Below are 17,515 nucleotides of genomic sequence, written 5' to 3'. Positions count from 1 at the left end.
TATTTAAAAAATACAATTTTGTCACATTAATGATAAGAATAAATGAAAAACCTGGTGATTTAGGCTTCTACCTAATTCACTGTGTTACTTCACACCAGCAAATTATTGTGGCATGTGCCAATTACAGTGTATAGGCGTATACTAGAAATGTTCTTTATTTTGAAATTATTTTATGAATTTTCTTGTTTCAATAGAATTGGAGCTTTATTTAACAACATCCTCCTTCCTTTTCCAATGTCATCATTGTACAAGAGATTTTCCCCTAGATCTGTCACCATGGTCTTAACAGTTTCTTATCAGCATCATTTTAGGACATAAATAGACTAAGGTTTGGGATAATGAAGGTTTATTCAAAGCATTAGGGATAATTAAGTTTAGTGTCAAGACACAGTTGGCTAAACAAAAGTGGGCTCCTAAATGCAGACCTGACTGAGCAGCCAGAATGTATCAAGAATAATAAAAAACAAAGATCAAGTCTTAAAACTTTGAAGAAAATGTTCTGCAGAACTTAGTTTTACACAGAAGCTGAACTCCTAGGGTTCTAGTCTTTTCTTGAACACAGATGTCAGAAAAATACAGCCCACAACTTAAGCAGTTGCTTAAGAATAAGATTTAAAAAAACAACAAAAAAAAAACCACCTTAGCTCCCATTAGAATGAGTCTTGTTGTATCCAGTTACATTTAGAAAGCTGAATCCCGAGCCTCTTGGTTTTTGTTCCTACCCCAAAGGAAGATAAACCCAAATATGAATATTTATACCTGACATTAAGTGTTTCTAGATTTTGAACTTGAGAAGCAATAGCTATTACTGTCTCCCAAGATGATATCAGATTTTTTGATATGTTTATATGCCTCATATCTGAAATTTCTTGTTAAGAAAAATAAACTTATCTCAAAACTGAACTTCCTTTTTTCAGAATTAGAATTAGGGTTTCATTTTGAATCAAAGAGAAATAGATTACACTAAGGGATGGTACTGCTCAGTTACAGCAAATTTTATTTTGATTTGTGATATGGAAATAGCTTATAGTTTTATAAAAGAGCTTTACCATACAAACCCTCAAATGGATTAGTTTCTATACTGACAGGAACTCTTTTAAGACCTTAAAAATTAACAAATAATAACTGCTTTGTAGTCTTGTAACACTGCCACTGGATGCAATGTACTAAACATGTTATTTGTTATATATCAGAAACCTCTAGTGTCTACAGAACATATCAGTTCTACTTCAATAGGGTTGTCTATTCTAGGGAATTAAAAAAAAAAAACATTGCTGGAGCCTTCTGAAACTGCAGTCATAGTAACAACCTATGACTATACTTCTGTTTTTATACACAATTTGCATTTTCTTTCAAAAATTGTAGGCATCTGTCTTTTTAACTTTTTAAAATTGCATTAAACTTTTAAATATGAACTTCAAGTTTAATTTTTTTTTTAAATAAAAGGATACAAGTATCATTCATTGACATGAACACTTGGAATGCTAAAGTATGTACTTTATTTGTGGCATCATGCAGTATAGCAAAAAAAGGATACTGGCACATGTTCTGCTGATTTCCTCTTCCTGACCAGCATGGCTCACAGCACACTCACGCACCGAGATATCCACCAGATTGTTCAGCTGTCTACATGAGAAAGAACATTCTTTCAGGTAATCTTCAAACAGAAATAGGTATGTTACATAAATGCCTGTTTTTTTACAACTACACAACATCCTTTTCCTGTGTATCTCCTTTGGAATTAGCAATGTGCAGATTATTACACTTCAGTGTCGTTCGCACTTGAAAACAGACATCTCTATTTTTTGCCTTTACATCACTACTACAAAATAAGTCTGGTTGAACCACAGTTCCCACATCCCCCAAAAACCCTCATCCAACTGAAATAAAGAGTGGCAAAAAAAGATTAAATATAGCTGTGCAAATTGGAATTTAATTAGAGATTCCAAGTTAAAAGGGTTTTATGCAACATGTTTTGCAAGAGGTTCAGAGTTATTTGGGCAGTCTTCATATCACTTATCAAAAGTATTTTTGACTGCTTAGTATGCTCTGGGAGACAAGGAAAATAGTTGTGGAATATCAGCTTAGAAGGAGACTGCCACCTACTGAACTAATTCATCTCTTCTGCTGGAGGCCATTAGAACTGCAATTTATTACACATCAATCAGTTACTTCCTTTTTACCCTTCCAGGCACATGAACATGAAATCAACTGATTGAAAAACTTTTTCACTAGCAGTACAGTGACTTTCTGTCTTCCCTCTCTTGATTACAAAGTCATTTGTGATAGGAGTAAACAAAGACTAAAAAACACTATACAATATTAAGAAAACATTAAAATACATATATTTTTAAAAGACTATGCATATGTATGGTGACTGCCAATATCATGATAATTTATCTCTCATTTCTCACCAGACATCATCATCTGCTACTTTATGAAACCAGAATGAGGATTATTAGCGCTCAAACATGAGTTCCTATTTGTAAAACATGTAAATTATGAATCCACAATTGGAAGATTTCTTGTCTCTTCCACCACAGTGCAGTCTGGCTGGCTTTTAGACACAACAATTTTACATGCATGGCAGTCATTTCCTTACAGTTGAAATACTACTTGACTGATCAATCACTAATAATGTATCTTAGATTTTCATATATTACACTTGCCTTTGCTGTTCTGCAACAGAATCCATGCCAACAAATTCCACAGTCTTCGTTCCAAATATTACTGTATTCCCTGTCCCACACTGAACATCTTGCTTATCATTCAATCCGTACCGATCCTTTACCGCAGTAAGAAAATCTACTCCAAAATTTGCCTTGTTTGGCCGGATGAACGATCCTCCTTTAGGATGCCTAGAATAGAGCAGCCAGGAAAAGTTATCTTAACAATGACTAACTAATTAATTACTACTTTAAACAAAAGTACAGAGAACCAAAGCAGTCAAAAGGCAATTCTACAGGCTAATTGTAAACATCACTGTTCCCAGCCAGCCAGGTAAGACTTTCAGAGTATCTTTGATAGTACTTGAAAGAAGTTCACATAGTGAGATACCATAAGAAGTGGAGCACCAACTCCCCAAAATGTACTTACACATCAAAATTACAGTGTCAGTGCCATTATTAAAAATAACTGCTGTTATTTCCGAACTCATTATGAAGTCAGGTTCTCCAGGTTCTCTTTGTGTCTACCTATGGATAGACACAAAGTTACCTAAATCATACAATAAATGTGGCGGGAGTTTTACCAAAGCCTGAGGAACACTCAGAATAGTGATTGCTACACTGTATTTGACTTGCATAATTCACTAGTAACTCTATCACACAAATTACACAACATACAAATTGTAGCACTCAGAACTCATACAAACACAATCTTCAAAAAATCCTTATACGAACTTGGTAACAATTTCGAATATTCAACAGAAATATCTAACCAATAATGTATGTTCAAGACAGTCCAATGGAGTTTCTTGGTTTTTCTTGAGCACTGAAAAAACTTTGTTGCATTCCCGTGTCTTGCCATGCAATTGCTTTAACATTTTCTAGCAAAGTTAGTGAGAAAACACAGTATCAGGGAAGAACTAGCAGAGACAAGTTATGGGAATGGTATCACAGAGCAGATGAGGATCTGATAGGAGCATCAGCCAGAAAACATCAGGAAGAAAATTGATAGCTATGAATATCTGTCTGCCATCAAACTGAGAAGATAACAGGCTTTGGTAGGAAAGTGCCCAGAAGGAAGACATCAGTTATGTAAATAAAACTTTCCAAAACAGCATGTATCAAGTGTCTAATTAGCAAACCATAATATAAACCAACAATGCTACAAAGTTCAAAATTCTCATTAAAAAGCCAGTAACTAAAGGTCTTGAATCTTATGGACTGATTACAAGTAGATGGAATAGCTTGGGGACCATATATTCACATTTTTATTAAAGAATCAGTGCTAGAAATTTCCTGTGCCAGTTTCATTCATTAGTCTTTCCACTTTCATATCCTAAAGAAGGACTTAGGCAGAAACTCAGTATTATTTACTTTTAAAATATTTTCAGTCTAGTTTTGTAATGACTATCTTTAGAGTGCAATGATTACAAAAGAAGCAGAAAAGCAAACTCCTAAAGAATGTAAATCTGGTATGAACTTGTCATGTTTGATAAGCATTTTCAATACATTTTTAATCCAGTAACCTTCTCTTAAGTAATTTCTTTCATTCCTTTGAAATTCTTCATAGCTTGCAAACACTTGAGTGATTTAAATATTAAACTTCCTCAAATGTAAAAATTATGTGATGCTTTCTTAATACCTCTTCTTAAAACAGTAAATTACCTTTTTATGATCTGAACTAGAACATCTCTTGCCTGCAAATATATCACTTCTGCATTTAATTAAGTCAAACAGCTTCATAGATGGCAGGTAGTACAGGATTCTGCTTGGGGCTCTGGAAAAAATCCTTGTACTCCTATCTGTAATTCACACTAGGTCATGCTTTAAGTTTATTCTGACAACAACTGTCCGATTTCCTATCACCATGATTTTATCATCACCATCCCTGTACACTCAACAGTTCTGCTCTCCTCAACCCGCTCACCAGAACTAATCTAGAACCTCACTTCTGCATTCCTCCTCCTGTCATGCCATTTATCCCTATCATAGACAAGACCTTTGGTCTCTCCATCACCATATCCATTCCTAAGCCCACTTTTGTCCTCTCAGGGTCACCACTTCTATTGGCATCTCCTTCTTCATTTTCCATGCAGGAACCAGTTCTATCCTTAGGGAAAAAAAAAAAAAAAAAAAAAAAAAAGAAAAAAAAGGAAAAAAAGGAGAGAAAAAAAAAAGCAGAGTAACTTCACTACCCTGTCCCCTGTCATATAAACCTATAGGAAAATTTTAGTGTATTTATCTCTCAAAACCCTTCTCTTTCTGTCCTGATCACAAGATCATAGGTTTTCTCTCTCTTGTTGTTCTCACTTCCCATTACTCTGCACACTATTATAAGTTACCTAATGTATATTTAAATCCATTCCACAGCCTAAGCTTCTTTTTCAGTTTTAGTCTATTTATTTGATCTACTTTTTTAGGAACTGTCACAAAAGGCAGGAAAAGAAACTGCAATAGGAACCTATTTTCAGGCAAAATTATTGTGCATTCAAGGAGAGAGGTCACTGTAATTCATTTTCCCTAAAACACACAGCCTGTATTAAATTTCACATTAGGACATAAGAACTGTACAAGCTGCATGTACATATCAAACAAATAATGTACAGCACCTGGACTAATGCAAAAATGCACCTATTAGCCATCAGTCTCCATAACTGGGAACTAAACAGATAAATCCTAATCCAAAGAGTCATCCAGCATGCATATTATGAAATGGAAGAACCTATGGATTACTGATCAACCTGACTTAAGATGAAGACTCAGAAGTCTGAGAACAGGGATTTTGTTCTCAGGTATGCAAATTGTCTTTCAGAGAGAACAAAACACTGTGTGGAAATAGAGTGGTAGAAGATATGGCCCAATCTTCTTAAGCAGAAAATGTGGAATATGCTCAAGTGGGGCTCTGGCAAGTGGCTGGCTCTAGTTAATACTGACACTTCCTAATGGCTTTTAAAATAGAGAGGTTGACCCCAATCTCTGAAGTCATCTTCTAGGACACTTCCTATTTATGATTCAGTAGCCTGAAACATACAACCCATCTGCTGGCATGCCCAGGGCATTTCAAGGATATTCATTAAAATTTAGATTAGCTGTCAACTTCCACTGAATAAGGAGGAAATTTGGCATCATTCTTTGCTAATGTAAAACAGTCATAGCACTGCTCATCATTACAGGTACACGATGGCTCTTCATATGCTAGGGAAATATCATACACACACTTCTCAGTACTGAAGAAAAACACAGGAGTACATAAATCATAACAGCTACACACTTGAGCTGTCTGACTGCAGAAGCTCTGAGCCACAGAGAGAAATGTCAGCTTTATCAGCCTAGGCAGTAAACATGGATCAAAGGGCTTCTTTGCCCAGTACTGTGTGTTTGCAATGATCAACTCCAGGCAATTACCATCATAACTGTAGGAAATGCACTACAAGGCTCATAAGGTGTTTGAATCCATGCACGTCTTTTCTACACAGATCTGAACAGATCTCTTCCTTACAGGGGAAGGTGTTCAACAGACAAAACTTCTATTAGAAGACAAAACTTCTATTAGAAGAATCTGCACACTGCAGTGAAGAAAATCCTTTAAGTTTTAAAAAGAGGCCATGGCACCAAACAATGCTTATAAATGACACCTAACACTAACCTACCATGATGTATCAAATTCCTGACAGAACAGCAGAAGCTTTGCAAGCATGAGCAAGTACTTCAAGTTCTTGAACGTTTACGCTCTTAAACAGACATGAAACTTGACTCTGAGCTTTCAAAAAACAAGGAAACAAGGAAAGACAGACATCTGCAGTTTTAGATGCTATCTTAGGGTTCTGCTGGTGCACAGTACATGTTGGAGCAGTGGTTAGGGACCACTTTTTTCAACACAGTTCTATTGGCAGCAAAGAGCATGAGTTTCTGATGAACAAAACTTCTTAACTAAAACCTTCTCAGGAATCTTAGGAATGCTTTCTGCCTTTGCAAAATGGAAATATTTTTTTCTTCCTGGACACTAAAATGATTTTTTTTTCCGGTATTTGAAGAGTTTGTGCTCTAGGTACATATTCCTGGAAGTGAATGTGTCATCCTTGAAGAAAAAATAGCCTAATTTAATATAAACAGATCTTTCTTGGAGTAGATAATCTTGAATCATCATGGAGCAGATCATCATGCAACACGTATAGGACAACTAGGGGAGGAAGATGTACTTGTCACCCACATTTCCCAGGGGAACATACACATACAAATGTGTGAGTGGGTCTGTGGGACAAGATCCTATAGGAAAACACACTCATGTTTCAAAAGCTGTATACAAATTTTAACACTGTTTTAAGGCTTGATAACTCCTCATTTCTCTTGAAGGACTGCAGAACATAATTTAATTACATTATACACTACTGCAACTGACAGCTAAAATAGTAGCTTCCTCAGTTATTAAGAAACAAGATCCTATTAGCAGGAAAAAACAGAACACAAAAACACCACTAGATTGTGCATTGCCATTTCTAGCTGATACAGGGTTGTTGAACATGCTTATGATGTCAACATAACTTGAAGTATGGCTGTTTTGTTCCGTGGTATTCATATACTTAAGAAATTCAATTATCACCACATCATAATCCAGATAAATGTACTGCCATGCAACATAAAAGTTTAGGTCATATTTAAAAAAAAACTACTATAGAGATCACATAGAGCTGTAAGCAGACCTACTGTTTCAAGTAAGGACTTGAAAAGAAAGATTCTCTGGTAATGAGAATCTCAAAATCAGTTTTATTTTCCTCTTATAGTCTTGTTTTCAAATGTCACTCTGAAAGATGTATTTTTTAAAGCAGTTATTTTCAAAATTGCCTTAAAAACAATTTCAAAATGTCCTTTCACTGCCTTTGTTTACAGCACAAGCTACTTGATCAGCTGCTTCTGCTTATCAGAATTCAAGGAGTGAGCAAAGTAGACTTGTAGGCAAAGGATACTCATGATAAGGTGTAAGGGGAAAAATACAGCTTTTTTTTTAGATGTGCATATTCATCTACAAAGAAGCATTATTCCCTCCTAATCAGTAGTACTAAGGACATGATGTTTTAAGTTGTGGGAGGGTTTTGTTTTTCAGTAACCTTTTGCTAAAATAAGGTAACTATTTTTTTCTTATGTTTCCCTACATTTTCACAGTCAATACAAGAACTATAAATGTGTCTGCACACATTTATAGTTATGTCTGTGTGTCTTGGTGGACTGCTGGAACTATGTATTCTCTTAGACTCCAGGAGGACCTCTTCTGATTGAAAAATAGCAGAGTACAAAGAACAGATATTGAAAGAACAACATGTTTAAAGACCACAACATTTACATTTGTTATGGGTATTGAGCTTCACTCAAAACATTGACTTTCACATCAAGAATTAAGGTTACTATCTGAGATCTCATCTCCTGGAAGCATACTAATGGCTGCTAAAAACCCAAGAGTCTATATACACAAATGTAAAGCAGTTGAGTTTCTGAAAAACATTAATGAAATGGTCAATTGCTTTTTCTGTCCAGAAAGATTTGGAATGGTCAGCCAATTATTTCTATTTTTTTCTCCTACAGCAGAACATAGCTAGCTTCAATTTGGAAACTGTTTCAATTAAATTCAAAGCATTTAGGAAGCAACTTCCACTAATGTATTAAAGACATGGTTGTGCTAAAACCATAATTTCCAATTCTTTAGCTGAAACAAACATCCAGCTATGTTGATTTTTTTCTTGTATTAAGTGTGTTTAGCCTCCTCAAGCCTTGTTTTATTATTATTTGCTACAAGGGAAAAATATCCAGTCCTCACAGGTCAGTATTTTCTTCTTTACTTATTTTTCTGAAGAACAGATTTGTTCTCTCATCCTTCACCACTTCTATGCTCAGGAACTTACTGAGCTAGCAGTCTGTAGTATTTAAAAGCTATTGATGACTTTCTTCTATGAACTCATCCAGTTACTATTTAACTTACAAACTTTTAGCTGTTGCATGTGTCCTGACATAGAAATCAACAACTTGCTGCAGTTAATATCCATCCTAGAGTCCTGTATTCCGCAATCTCAAACTTGTTAAGTGCTCAAATCCTTTCACTTAAAAGTAATGCATGCATATATTCTAAAACCCCATACAGCTGCACTATGTTTTGCATGTACTAAATCCAATGAATATATTTAACAATTCCTTAGTGATACAAATATAAACCAAATCATTAACAGGAACTTGGAATTTTCCCTTAACAAGATACATGCAAGTCAGCTTAAATTCAAATATACACTGTATTTGAGACACTTAATATGGACCAATATTTCAGTTCAGAATTACCTCATCAAAGTCACTAGGAAATATTGATTTCCTAACTAAAGTAAAAGGTCTAAAACCTACTAACAATAATAACAACATCCAAAAGTCTAATTTTATAACATACCTCTGAAAACATGACTTGTATTTTCTAAATATTTACTGTATCGTAACACCTGTAACTGGATAAATATCATTGCAAGAGGCTCTATGGTTAGCTAGTCAGAGCACTCAGAATTATGATCTTTTTAATATTGGCCAACTGATAACAGAAGAGTTTGCCCTAAAAATTGCTGAAGGGCCTTTTCCCAGGAGCATCTCATCACCACATATGACATGCCAATGCTATGAATGAACTCACCTGCACTTAAAATACTGTGTTCCTTCATAGCTGCCATCATGCTTTCCCCTCTGAGGATCATCCCATTCCACACCCAGCCAAATTCCTGAAAAAAATGGTTGATACTCTTTCAAATTTACAGCATCATATCCATAGAAATCACAGCTGGAAAGAACCTCTGCAGTTCACTTAGCCTAACCTTCTCTCTCAAAGCTAAAAGAATTTAGCTTTATCACTTGCAGTGAAAGAAGTCAGTCAGGTAATTTGTTACCTAGCCAGACCTTAAAAATGTCCAAGGAGAGAAAGATTGCAACACATCTGGTAAGCATTCCAGTGCTGCATTGTAATGTAGCAATGTAATGGAAAAGGTTTTCTTGCTGTGGCCATTATCCTTTATTGTATAATCTAGTACTTGTAAGAAGAGTTAGGCTCTGCCATCTTTGTAACCATCTGTCAAACAGCTGCAGGAAGCCATTGGATGGCACTTTTTCTTCTCTTCACCACATTAACCAAGCCCAGGTCACTCAACCTCTTCACAATGCATGTGTATGGTCTGTGCCCTTAACCACCCTGGCAGTCCTCCAAGACTCCTCAAGAGAGGAGATCTTTGAGATCCTCTCAAGTTTATCTGCATCCCTCTTGAACTGGAATAGTTCCACAGCAGATACATTACTCCAAGTGTAACCTTATCAAGAACCCCTGCCCCCAGAGAGGGTTAACAGCTTCCTTTAACTTGCAGGCCATGTTTATCACCTCCCTCTAAGGTAATCCAGCACAACATGTATCTTTGCTTGTTACAGGGGATCACTGATGGCTCATATTCATAACAGTATCCAACTTAACTCCCAAGCCCTTTACAACAGACTCTCTGAGTCACTAGTCCTTCCTGATACATACTACATGTGGAAATTTATCCTCCTTGAATCTCTTGGGTTCAAACCTAAAGTTCATAAAGCTTGATCTGGATTGCAATTCTACCTTGTATCACAGCAACCATTTGAGGGTGAACACTGCTCATCACCCAAGTCACTGAGGAATACATGAAACAATACACACCTCAACATTTACTTTTGTAGTACTCACTCATTACCTTATATCAAATCATTAATTACTTTTTCACTTCGTAACTTTCAACTCATTTAATGGTCCATTCACCTACCTTGTATTTCTTCAGCTTCCAAATAAAATTCTTTATGAAGACATTATTCAAAGATTTATTTAAGTCAAGGAATATTGACTTGTTCTCCCTTTATCCACATTCACAGTCATATCATCATAGAAAGTAATTACATCTGCCAAGCACAACTTCTTATTTACAAGTACCAAATTCTCCCAACTACCATCTTGTCCTTCACAGGCTTGGAAATGGATTTCAAGGAAACATGCTACGTGATCTTTCCAGAAACTGAAGTGAGGCTAAGGAGTCTGCAGTTCCTGGTCATCCTTCTTACCTCTTCTAGAACTGTATGCAAGGCTAGTCTTCTTCCAAGCATCAGGAATCTTCCCATAAATTTGAACATCTATAGTGGGTTGACCCAGGCTAGATACCAGGTGCCCACCCAAAGCCACTCTGTCACTCCCCTCCTCAGCTGAACAGGGGAGAAAAAATACAACAAAAGGCTCATGAGCTGAGATTAGGACAGGGAGGAGATCACCCACTGATTACTGTCATGGGCAAAACAGACTTGGGGAAAGTAATTGAATTTATTACCAACCAGAATCAGAGTAGCCTAATGAGAAGTAAAACAAATCTTAAAAATACCCCCACCTCAGCTCTCCCTCCTTCCTGGGCTCTACCTCCTCCCCATGAGAGGTACAGAGAGATGGAGAATGGGGATTACAGTCAGTTCATCACACCTTATTTCTGCTGCTTGCTCCTCAAAGAGGGGAGTCATTCCCCTGCTCCAGTGCAGGTTCCTCCCATAGAAGACAGTCCTCCATGGACTGGTCCAACATAACTCCTCCCTACGGGCTACAGTATACTTCCTTTGGAACTGCTCCAGTGTGGAACCCTTTTTTCATGGAGTGTACTCCTTCAGGAAAGGGCTGCTCCAGGACATAAGACCTAACAGGAACCTACTCCAGCAGGGCTTATCTCTCAGGTCTACCAGGAGCTTGCTCTGGGTGTGGTCACTGCTTCCTTTCAGGCATCCACCTGTGTGTGTCTCCTCCATGGGCAGCAGGTGGATCTCTGAACCCCTGCTGACCCCCCTGGGCTGCCAGAAACAGCCTGTCTCAGTAGATCTGCAGGTGAATCGCCTTTCTGGAGTGTGGAGCACTTCTTTCCCCCTCCTTCTTCACTGACCTTTGTGTCTGCAGGGCTGTTCCTCTCGCAGCTCTTCTCTGGCCACAGCTACCTTGGTGCAAAGAGTGTCTTTTCCTTCCCCTTAAAGATGGTTTCACCGAGGTGCAATTACCATTGCTGATGGGCACAGCCTTAACCAGTGGCAGGTCCACCCTGGAGCCGGCTGGCAGCGGCTCTGTTGGACAGGGAGAAAGCTTCTGGCAGCTTCTCACAGATGCCAGCGCTGTAGCCCCTGCCACTCTCAGAGCCTTGTCACACAAACCCAACACAATATGTTATCAAAGGAGCACCTGGTCTGGTGATCTGCTGCTGCTGCCTCTTACCTTCCCTGACTAGGCCAGTACAGACATCAGGAATAAGACTCTAAAATTCTTCTTACACCCCTTTTGACAACTCTGACTTCTTTAAAAGAAACCCAAAATCCAACAACTCACGCAGATTAGAAGTCGCCATATTTACACAAGAACAAATTGTAAATTGCCTCGTTTTACTCGACAGTGTTGGATTATTTTAATTAAGAAGAACGTGAGCAGAACCTCGAGAACAACCATAAAATGTGAAGATTATTACTTTTGTGGCGCTTACCTACAGTACGAGACACGCTGCCCACATAGCGCACAGTCCCATAGTCGGTGCCACAGGCGACCCGCCGACCCAGCGCATCGGGAGGTACCGCAGCAGCCATCCCGGGACCGCCGGAGTCCGGACTGCTCGCAGACCTGCGGGGATAGGAGAAACGCCCTTAACACACGCGCAAGCCGCTGCTCTCGCAACGCCCCTACCTTGAGCCGCTCTTTTGCCGCCCAGCTGCACGCCGGACTCCTCCCGGCGCTACTCCGTCCCGCTCCCCGCTCCCGGAGCAGGCTCCCGTGGGCCGCTCCCAGCCCGGCCCCCACACGCGCGGGGCCGCGGGCGCAGCTCACGCACCGGCGGGGCCGCTCCGCAGCCGCACTTCCGCCCTGCGCCGCGCGGCACCCGCCGCCCCGCCCCGCCCCGCCCGGCTCTCGGAGCGCTCCGGTTGGCCGCGAGCCCCGGGGCGGCCCTGCCCTGACCCGCTATTGGCCCGCCCCCCTACTACTCTGCTCAAGTCACCACCTGCAGGGACAAATCGGCCCGGGGCGTCGCCGCCGTGGAGCTTTCTGGGCAATGCCGTTCATCGAGGTGGCCCCACCGCGCGGGCTTGCCGATCCCGGACCACAACTCCCAGAATGCCGCGGGGTGAGAGACGGGCGTTCTGATTGGGCGAGCCGGGCCTGCGGGGCGGTGCTGGGTTGTCCCGCCTGTTCCCGGGAATTGCAGCTCTCTGGGAGTAGCCGCAGGCTTGCGGCGGGCTGCGAGGAGAGAGGAAAGATATCCCAGGGAAGCGCTGCCGTGCTGTAAAGCAGCGTGCGGTGAGCAAAACCCTGAGGCACCGGTGAACCGACACTGAGCAGGAGATGGTTCCGAGTCCGTAACTCAAGGCTGGGGCCCTCTCCCGGGAGCAGCGGCTGAGGAGAACGTGGGCGACTCGCTGAGCAGTAGAGCTCGCCCGGAGCACCCCCGGGCCAGGGTGACTTCCAAACAGTTGTATTCATCTGTACGCTGCTACATTTGTTGCTGCATTTATTTCAACATTCAGTATTTGGGGAAAATATTCCCGGGGGATCCAGGAAAATCGAAGTTTATACAGGAAAAAATGAAAGACCTGACTGTGTTCTAGTACCAGTTGGTGAGGAATAGAAATTTTGTAAGAACTCTTCAGTTTGATAGAGATAGGTATAGCAAGATCGAAGAGCTGTGTTTATAAAAATCAAAGTATCTTAATTGATGTTTTTCACCTCTTTTAATCTCTTGTGTTTCATAGTTCAACATCTCAAAACAGCTTAATGCAAACAATATCTTTTGAATGTTGGCATCACCATGACTGAACAATCATGACAGTAAATAATCAAGCAGCTCTTTCAGTCCTACGGCTCCATTACATTAAATGTCTGTTCTTTGGGCAGGCAGCATATCAGTACTCTTTACTCTGAGGCTGTGATATTGACTACAGAAATCGGGTATGGGTATTTGGTAACACTAGTACATTCCAACCAAAACAATCTGGATAATGTATATATTCTTTAGCATGCTGATAATATGCAGCTTCAAGTAACAGGCGTTGAGGGTGTGCTTTACTGTCTCACATAAAGCAGCTGCTCCCCAAGGAGACAATCCAGCAAAGAACTCTGTGCCTTCATTTCATAGTCCTCCCTTGCCATAGGTAATGTGTTATTTCAGGCCAACTAATAGAATTGGGGGGGGGGAAAAAATAGATACCCTAGTCCTTCTTCCACATCTTTGGTGGCGCTGCTGTCTCATCTGAGTTCCTAAGCCCAACTCATCTCCCACAGAGGGCACTCTTGGAACGATCTAGTCCAGTTTCAAGCCATGCAGCTGAAGCTAGATGGACAGTGGTAGCAGTGAGAGCAGTAAGGCCTCTTGCTCTCCTTTTTTTACTCCTCCACTGTTCCCAAGGTCAAAGCTGAGAGCATCCTCCACTTTGTGTACTGCTTGACAGGAAAGGTGCTGAAAACAAGAAAATACTTTTTGTGATCTTTTGGACCCCAGCTGCCCCTGTTTTATCCCTAGTTTGACACGTGATCCAGCCATTCTCACAACCTACATACATGTTGTCAAATTTATGCATTTAGTATTTCTAAAGTGATAATGAGAATAGCATTTACTCACTGCTTATCCTTTCTATTTCTTTGCGCTTCTTGTTTCAGTGTTGTAATCAACAAATAGCCATAGTTCATGATCTGTACTTGACAAGGAACAGGACAATCCCAATGCCAATCAAACAACTAGACCAATTTAACGTTTTCACCTCATTACCTCAAATTACAACTTCAGCATTTTAAAAGCACTTAAGTAAAAATGGATTTAGCATCTGAATTTATTGAACATTTATGCTGGTTGGTGTAAAAAGTAAGAGATTAGGTTTATAGCACAGTTTTTACACTTCTGTGAGTAGCAATGATAATTCCTCTGTATGGCTTTTACTTTGACCTTTTTCTCCCTCCCATCTGTTCACACAGGCTTGGTGTCAGCCTGGTTTTAATAAATTCAGTCAGTGAAAGGTTATGCCTCCCTCAGCCAACAGAAGTTCTCTGTGGAGAAACAGATTACAAGAGAATAGGACAGTTTTTATGTATTTCAAAATACATAAACAAAATGAATGAATTTGACATTTTACAGACTTCAGCAATCACTGAGTGATTAAGTAGCTCACACTATATGCTCAAGAAATAGCAACTGAAGCATTTATGAAAAAGAGTGAAAATGACCTACTGTGCACAAGAGATGATGCAGCTGCTTAACTGTCAGCATGTAATTCATATACCAATGAGTAGAGCATTTTCCTGGAGCTCAAAAGCAGATAATTATCTACAATTTCCCTTCACCTCAGAGTTAGTCTTCTACACAAATTCACACCAGGTTGTGTAGTGCTTTCCCTGGAAGTGTCACATTAGGCCTTCTTGGTGTGTCTCCCATGGCTCTCTGTGGTGTACTAATCAGAGATAATCAGTAAATACCTTTTCAGTAGGTTAATTGAGAATGTACTTGTTCCATAGGGTATACAGGTGAGGAACACTATCAGGGTTAATGTGGTTTAACCTGCATCTTTATTAGAAGTTTTGCAAATTATATGCTTGAAGTGAGTTAATGAATCATGGATTATTCCTAACCACACCTCAACAAGGTGCCTCTGAAATAATTTTAAAGTAAGTGCTGCAGAAAAGGTTGAATGCTGATGCTCAGCTATGATAAAACTTTTTCAGGAAGGATGTTAATGTGAGGTAGCAATCAACTCAAATAGGCATATTGCAGATTATGTTTCCCTGACTTCAAGAACAGAAAAACTAAGATAAAGAAAAATAAAGTAATGAAAGAATGTACTCTGTTTTATCGGTACCTTTAATAAAATCTTTAGATGATATATGCAAGTTACATAAATAATTATCAGAATAAATAATTTTTAACTTAAGTATCTCTCACAGTCTATTTGGGAAGCTCAGAGAAACTAGTCACACACTGTAGCTTTTCCTAACAAAGTCAAGTAAATTCTGTAAAAGAAGGTGAAATTACATGAGGCAGCCTCAGGAGGCAAAAATGAGTTCTCTTATTCTCTGAAATATTTTCCTTGGCCTTTGTCCACCTGCCAGCTCTGGCATTCATCAGGCTCTTGCTGAGTGGGATAATTCATTAACCTGGACAAAAATTAACTTCTCTCCCTCAGGGCTAGTGAGTTAAGTTTATTCATAAGAAGACCTAACAGGCATTACCACCAAAGCAAAATGGATCTTGAAAGCAAACAGGTAGGGCAAGGAAAGTAGCTCAACCTACATGAGACAAAAATAATTTATGGTCATATAAGATATTACAGGCTTTAGCTTCCTGGAAAAAAAAGTTTCAGGCATTTCGAGGTTGCAGAAAATCTTGGATTAATTTTGGATTACTTTTGTGAAGGCAAATGATGAGCCAAGATTCAACATTTCAAAAGTATATCCAGACTAGTATGTTTGTCCAGGATCAAAACAGAGTTTGATGGTATTATGTGTGCTTGGTATTAACAGCAGAATAGAAATATAGCTGAAAGAAGAATCACAGTGAAAGTACTGAGCAAATAATACAAAGAGCATAGTAAATACCAAACCTGAAATGTAAAATGATGAAGATGGGACAAAGAAGAGCAACAGATGCCCATATGGCTCTTCCATATGAATAAAAGTCTGGCCCAATTCAGTGATAAAGGCATATTAAAGCTCAAACCACTTTTACATGAGAAATGCAAACCCCACATTTTTATACCTTGCTAGCATTTTAACAATAACCGAGGAAAACAGTCATTAATATAGGAAATTTCTATAGCACATGCAGCCAGATTAACAAAAAAGCAGAAACAAAGAACAACCAACAGTTTCTTTCCCATTAACATTTCTATATTGTTTGTATCAACAACTGGCTACATACAAAGTTGCTCTGAGTAGGTACCTGAACAGCCTGAGTTCAAAAGGAGAGGAGAAAGCTTTCTCCTCAGGAAGGTCATGAAATGATGCAATTTTCATCATAATTGATGGGGTAAACATAAGCCTATGAAAAAGCAAAGACAGATGTCCCATCCAGTGGCTGGCTACTCTAAGACAAGTGACAGCACTCATTTACATCCAAGGAAGCACAAAATCAGAAAACAGACTGAGGTAGTGGGGAATGCTCCAGACTGATTTCTCTTAATATGAGCTGCAAGAACTAAACCCCCAGGAAATGCACTGATAGCCTGATCAAAGTAGAACTTCCTGGCAATAGTAGGAAGATAAGGGGAACCATTCTGGCTCAAAGGGACTGACATTGAAACAAGCATCCCCTTTGTTTCCCTGTGGACATCCCCACTTGCAACTCAGATTGCCATATTTTATGAAGATCGGGAAAAATCCCTACTCCCTGTGTTGTGGGAGGCATAGCAACAGAGGGGCACTCACACAACTAATTGTGCAGTCACAAGAACTCCCATGCTGCTTTAGAGAAGGGTTTTTCTTAACACTGTTTAGCCTCAGGAGCCAATTCCAGTGGTAACATTGGAGGATATTGATGAACATGCACTGACTGATCTTATGGCACCAAATATAAGATCTACCTTGACTAAGGGACATCATTACTACTGGCATTTGTACTTAGAGACGCTCTACCAGCTTAACAGATGAAAGGGAAATATCTCACCCTCTTCTGACTCCAGAATACATCAAAAAAAGCTCTCACAATCCTGTTTATCTTAACCTAAGTGAAGAGCAACAATGCTCTAGTTGTGGGCCTTTCCAGATATGCCTTCAGTATATGCTTTGAATACTGACATCAAACACCTTGAAGGCAGAAGAGTAAGAGAGAGCT

The 17,515-nt window shown here is 39.4% G+C and overlaps 1 protein-coding gene across 4 annotated transcripts in view; it reads right to left on the bottom strand.

Moving 5' to 3' along the window:
• TBCE (tubulin folding cofactor E) overlaps positions 1–16,850 on the bottom strand; it is a 29,669-nt gene extending 12,819 nt beyond the window's left edge. For all 4 annotated transcript variants that reach the window (XR_008436445.1, XM_053974150.1, XM_053974151.1 and 1 more), the window contains exons 1-6: positions 12,701–16,850; positions 12,194–12,327; positions 9,325–9,409; positions 2,666–2,858; positions 1,538–1,622; positions 760–859 (exon numbers count right to left, since the gene is read on the bottom strand). Coding sequence is in view for 3 of the 4 variants with exons in the window: in XM_053974150.1 (XP_053830125.1) it covers positions 760–859; positions 1,538–1,622; positions 2,666–2,858; positions 9,325–9,409; positions 12,194–12,327; positions 12,701–13,182 (1,079 nt within the window). In the remaining variant the exon portion in view is untranslated. The remainder of the gene's footprint in view (positions 1–759; positions 860–1,537; positions 1,623–2,665; positions 2,859–9,324; positions 9,410–12,193; positions 12,328–12,700) is intronic.
• Between the last annotated feature and the right edge of the window lie 665 nt (positions 16,851–17,515).

Source organism: Vidua macroura, chromosome 3 (assembly GCF_024509145.1).
Source record: "Vidua macroura isolate BioBank_ID:100142 chromosome 3, ASM2450914v1, whole genome shotgun sequence".
In the NCBI taxonomy this organism is placed as follows: domain Eukaryota; kingdom Metazoa; phylum Chordata; class Aves; order Passeriformes; family Viduidae; genus Vidua; species Vidua macroura.
This window is presented reverse-complemented; position numbering and strand designations above follow the sequence as displayed.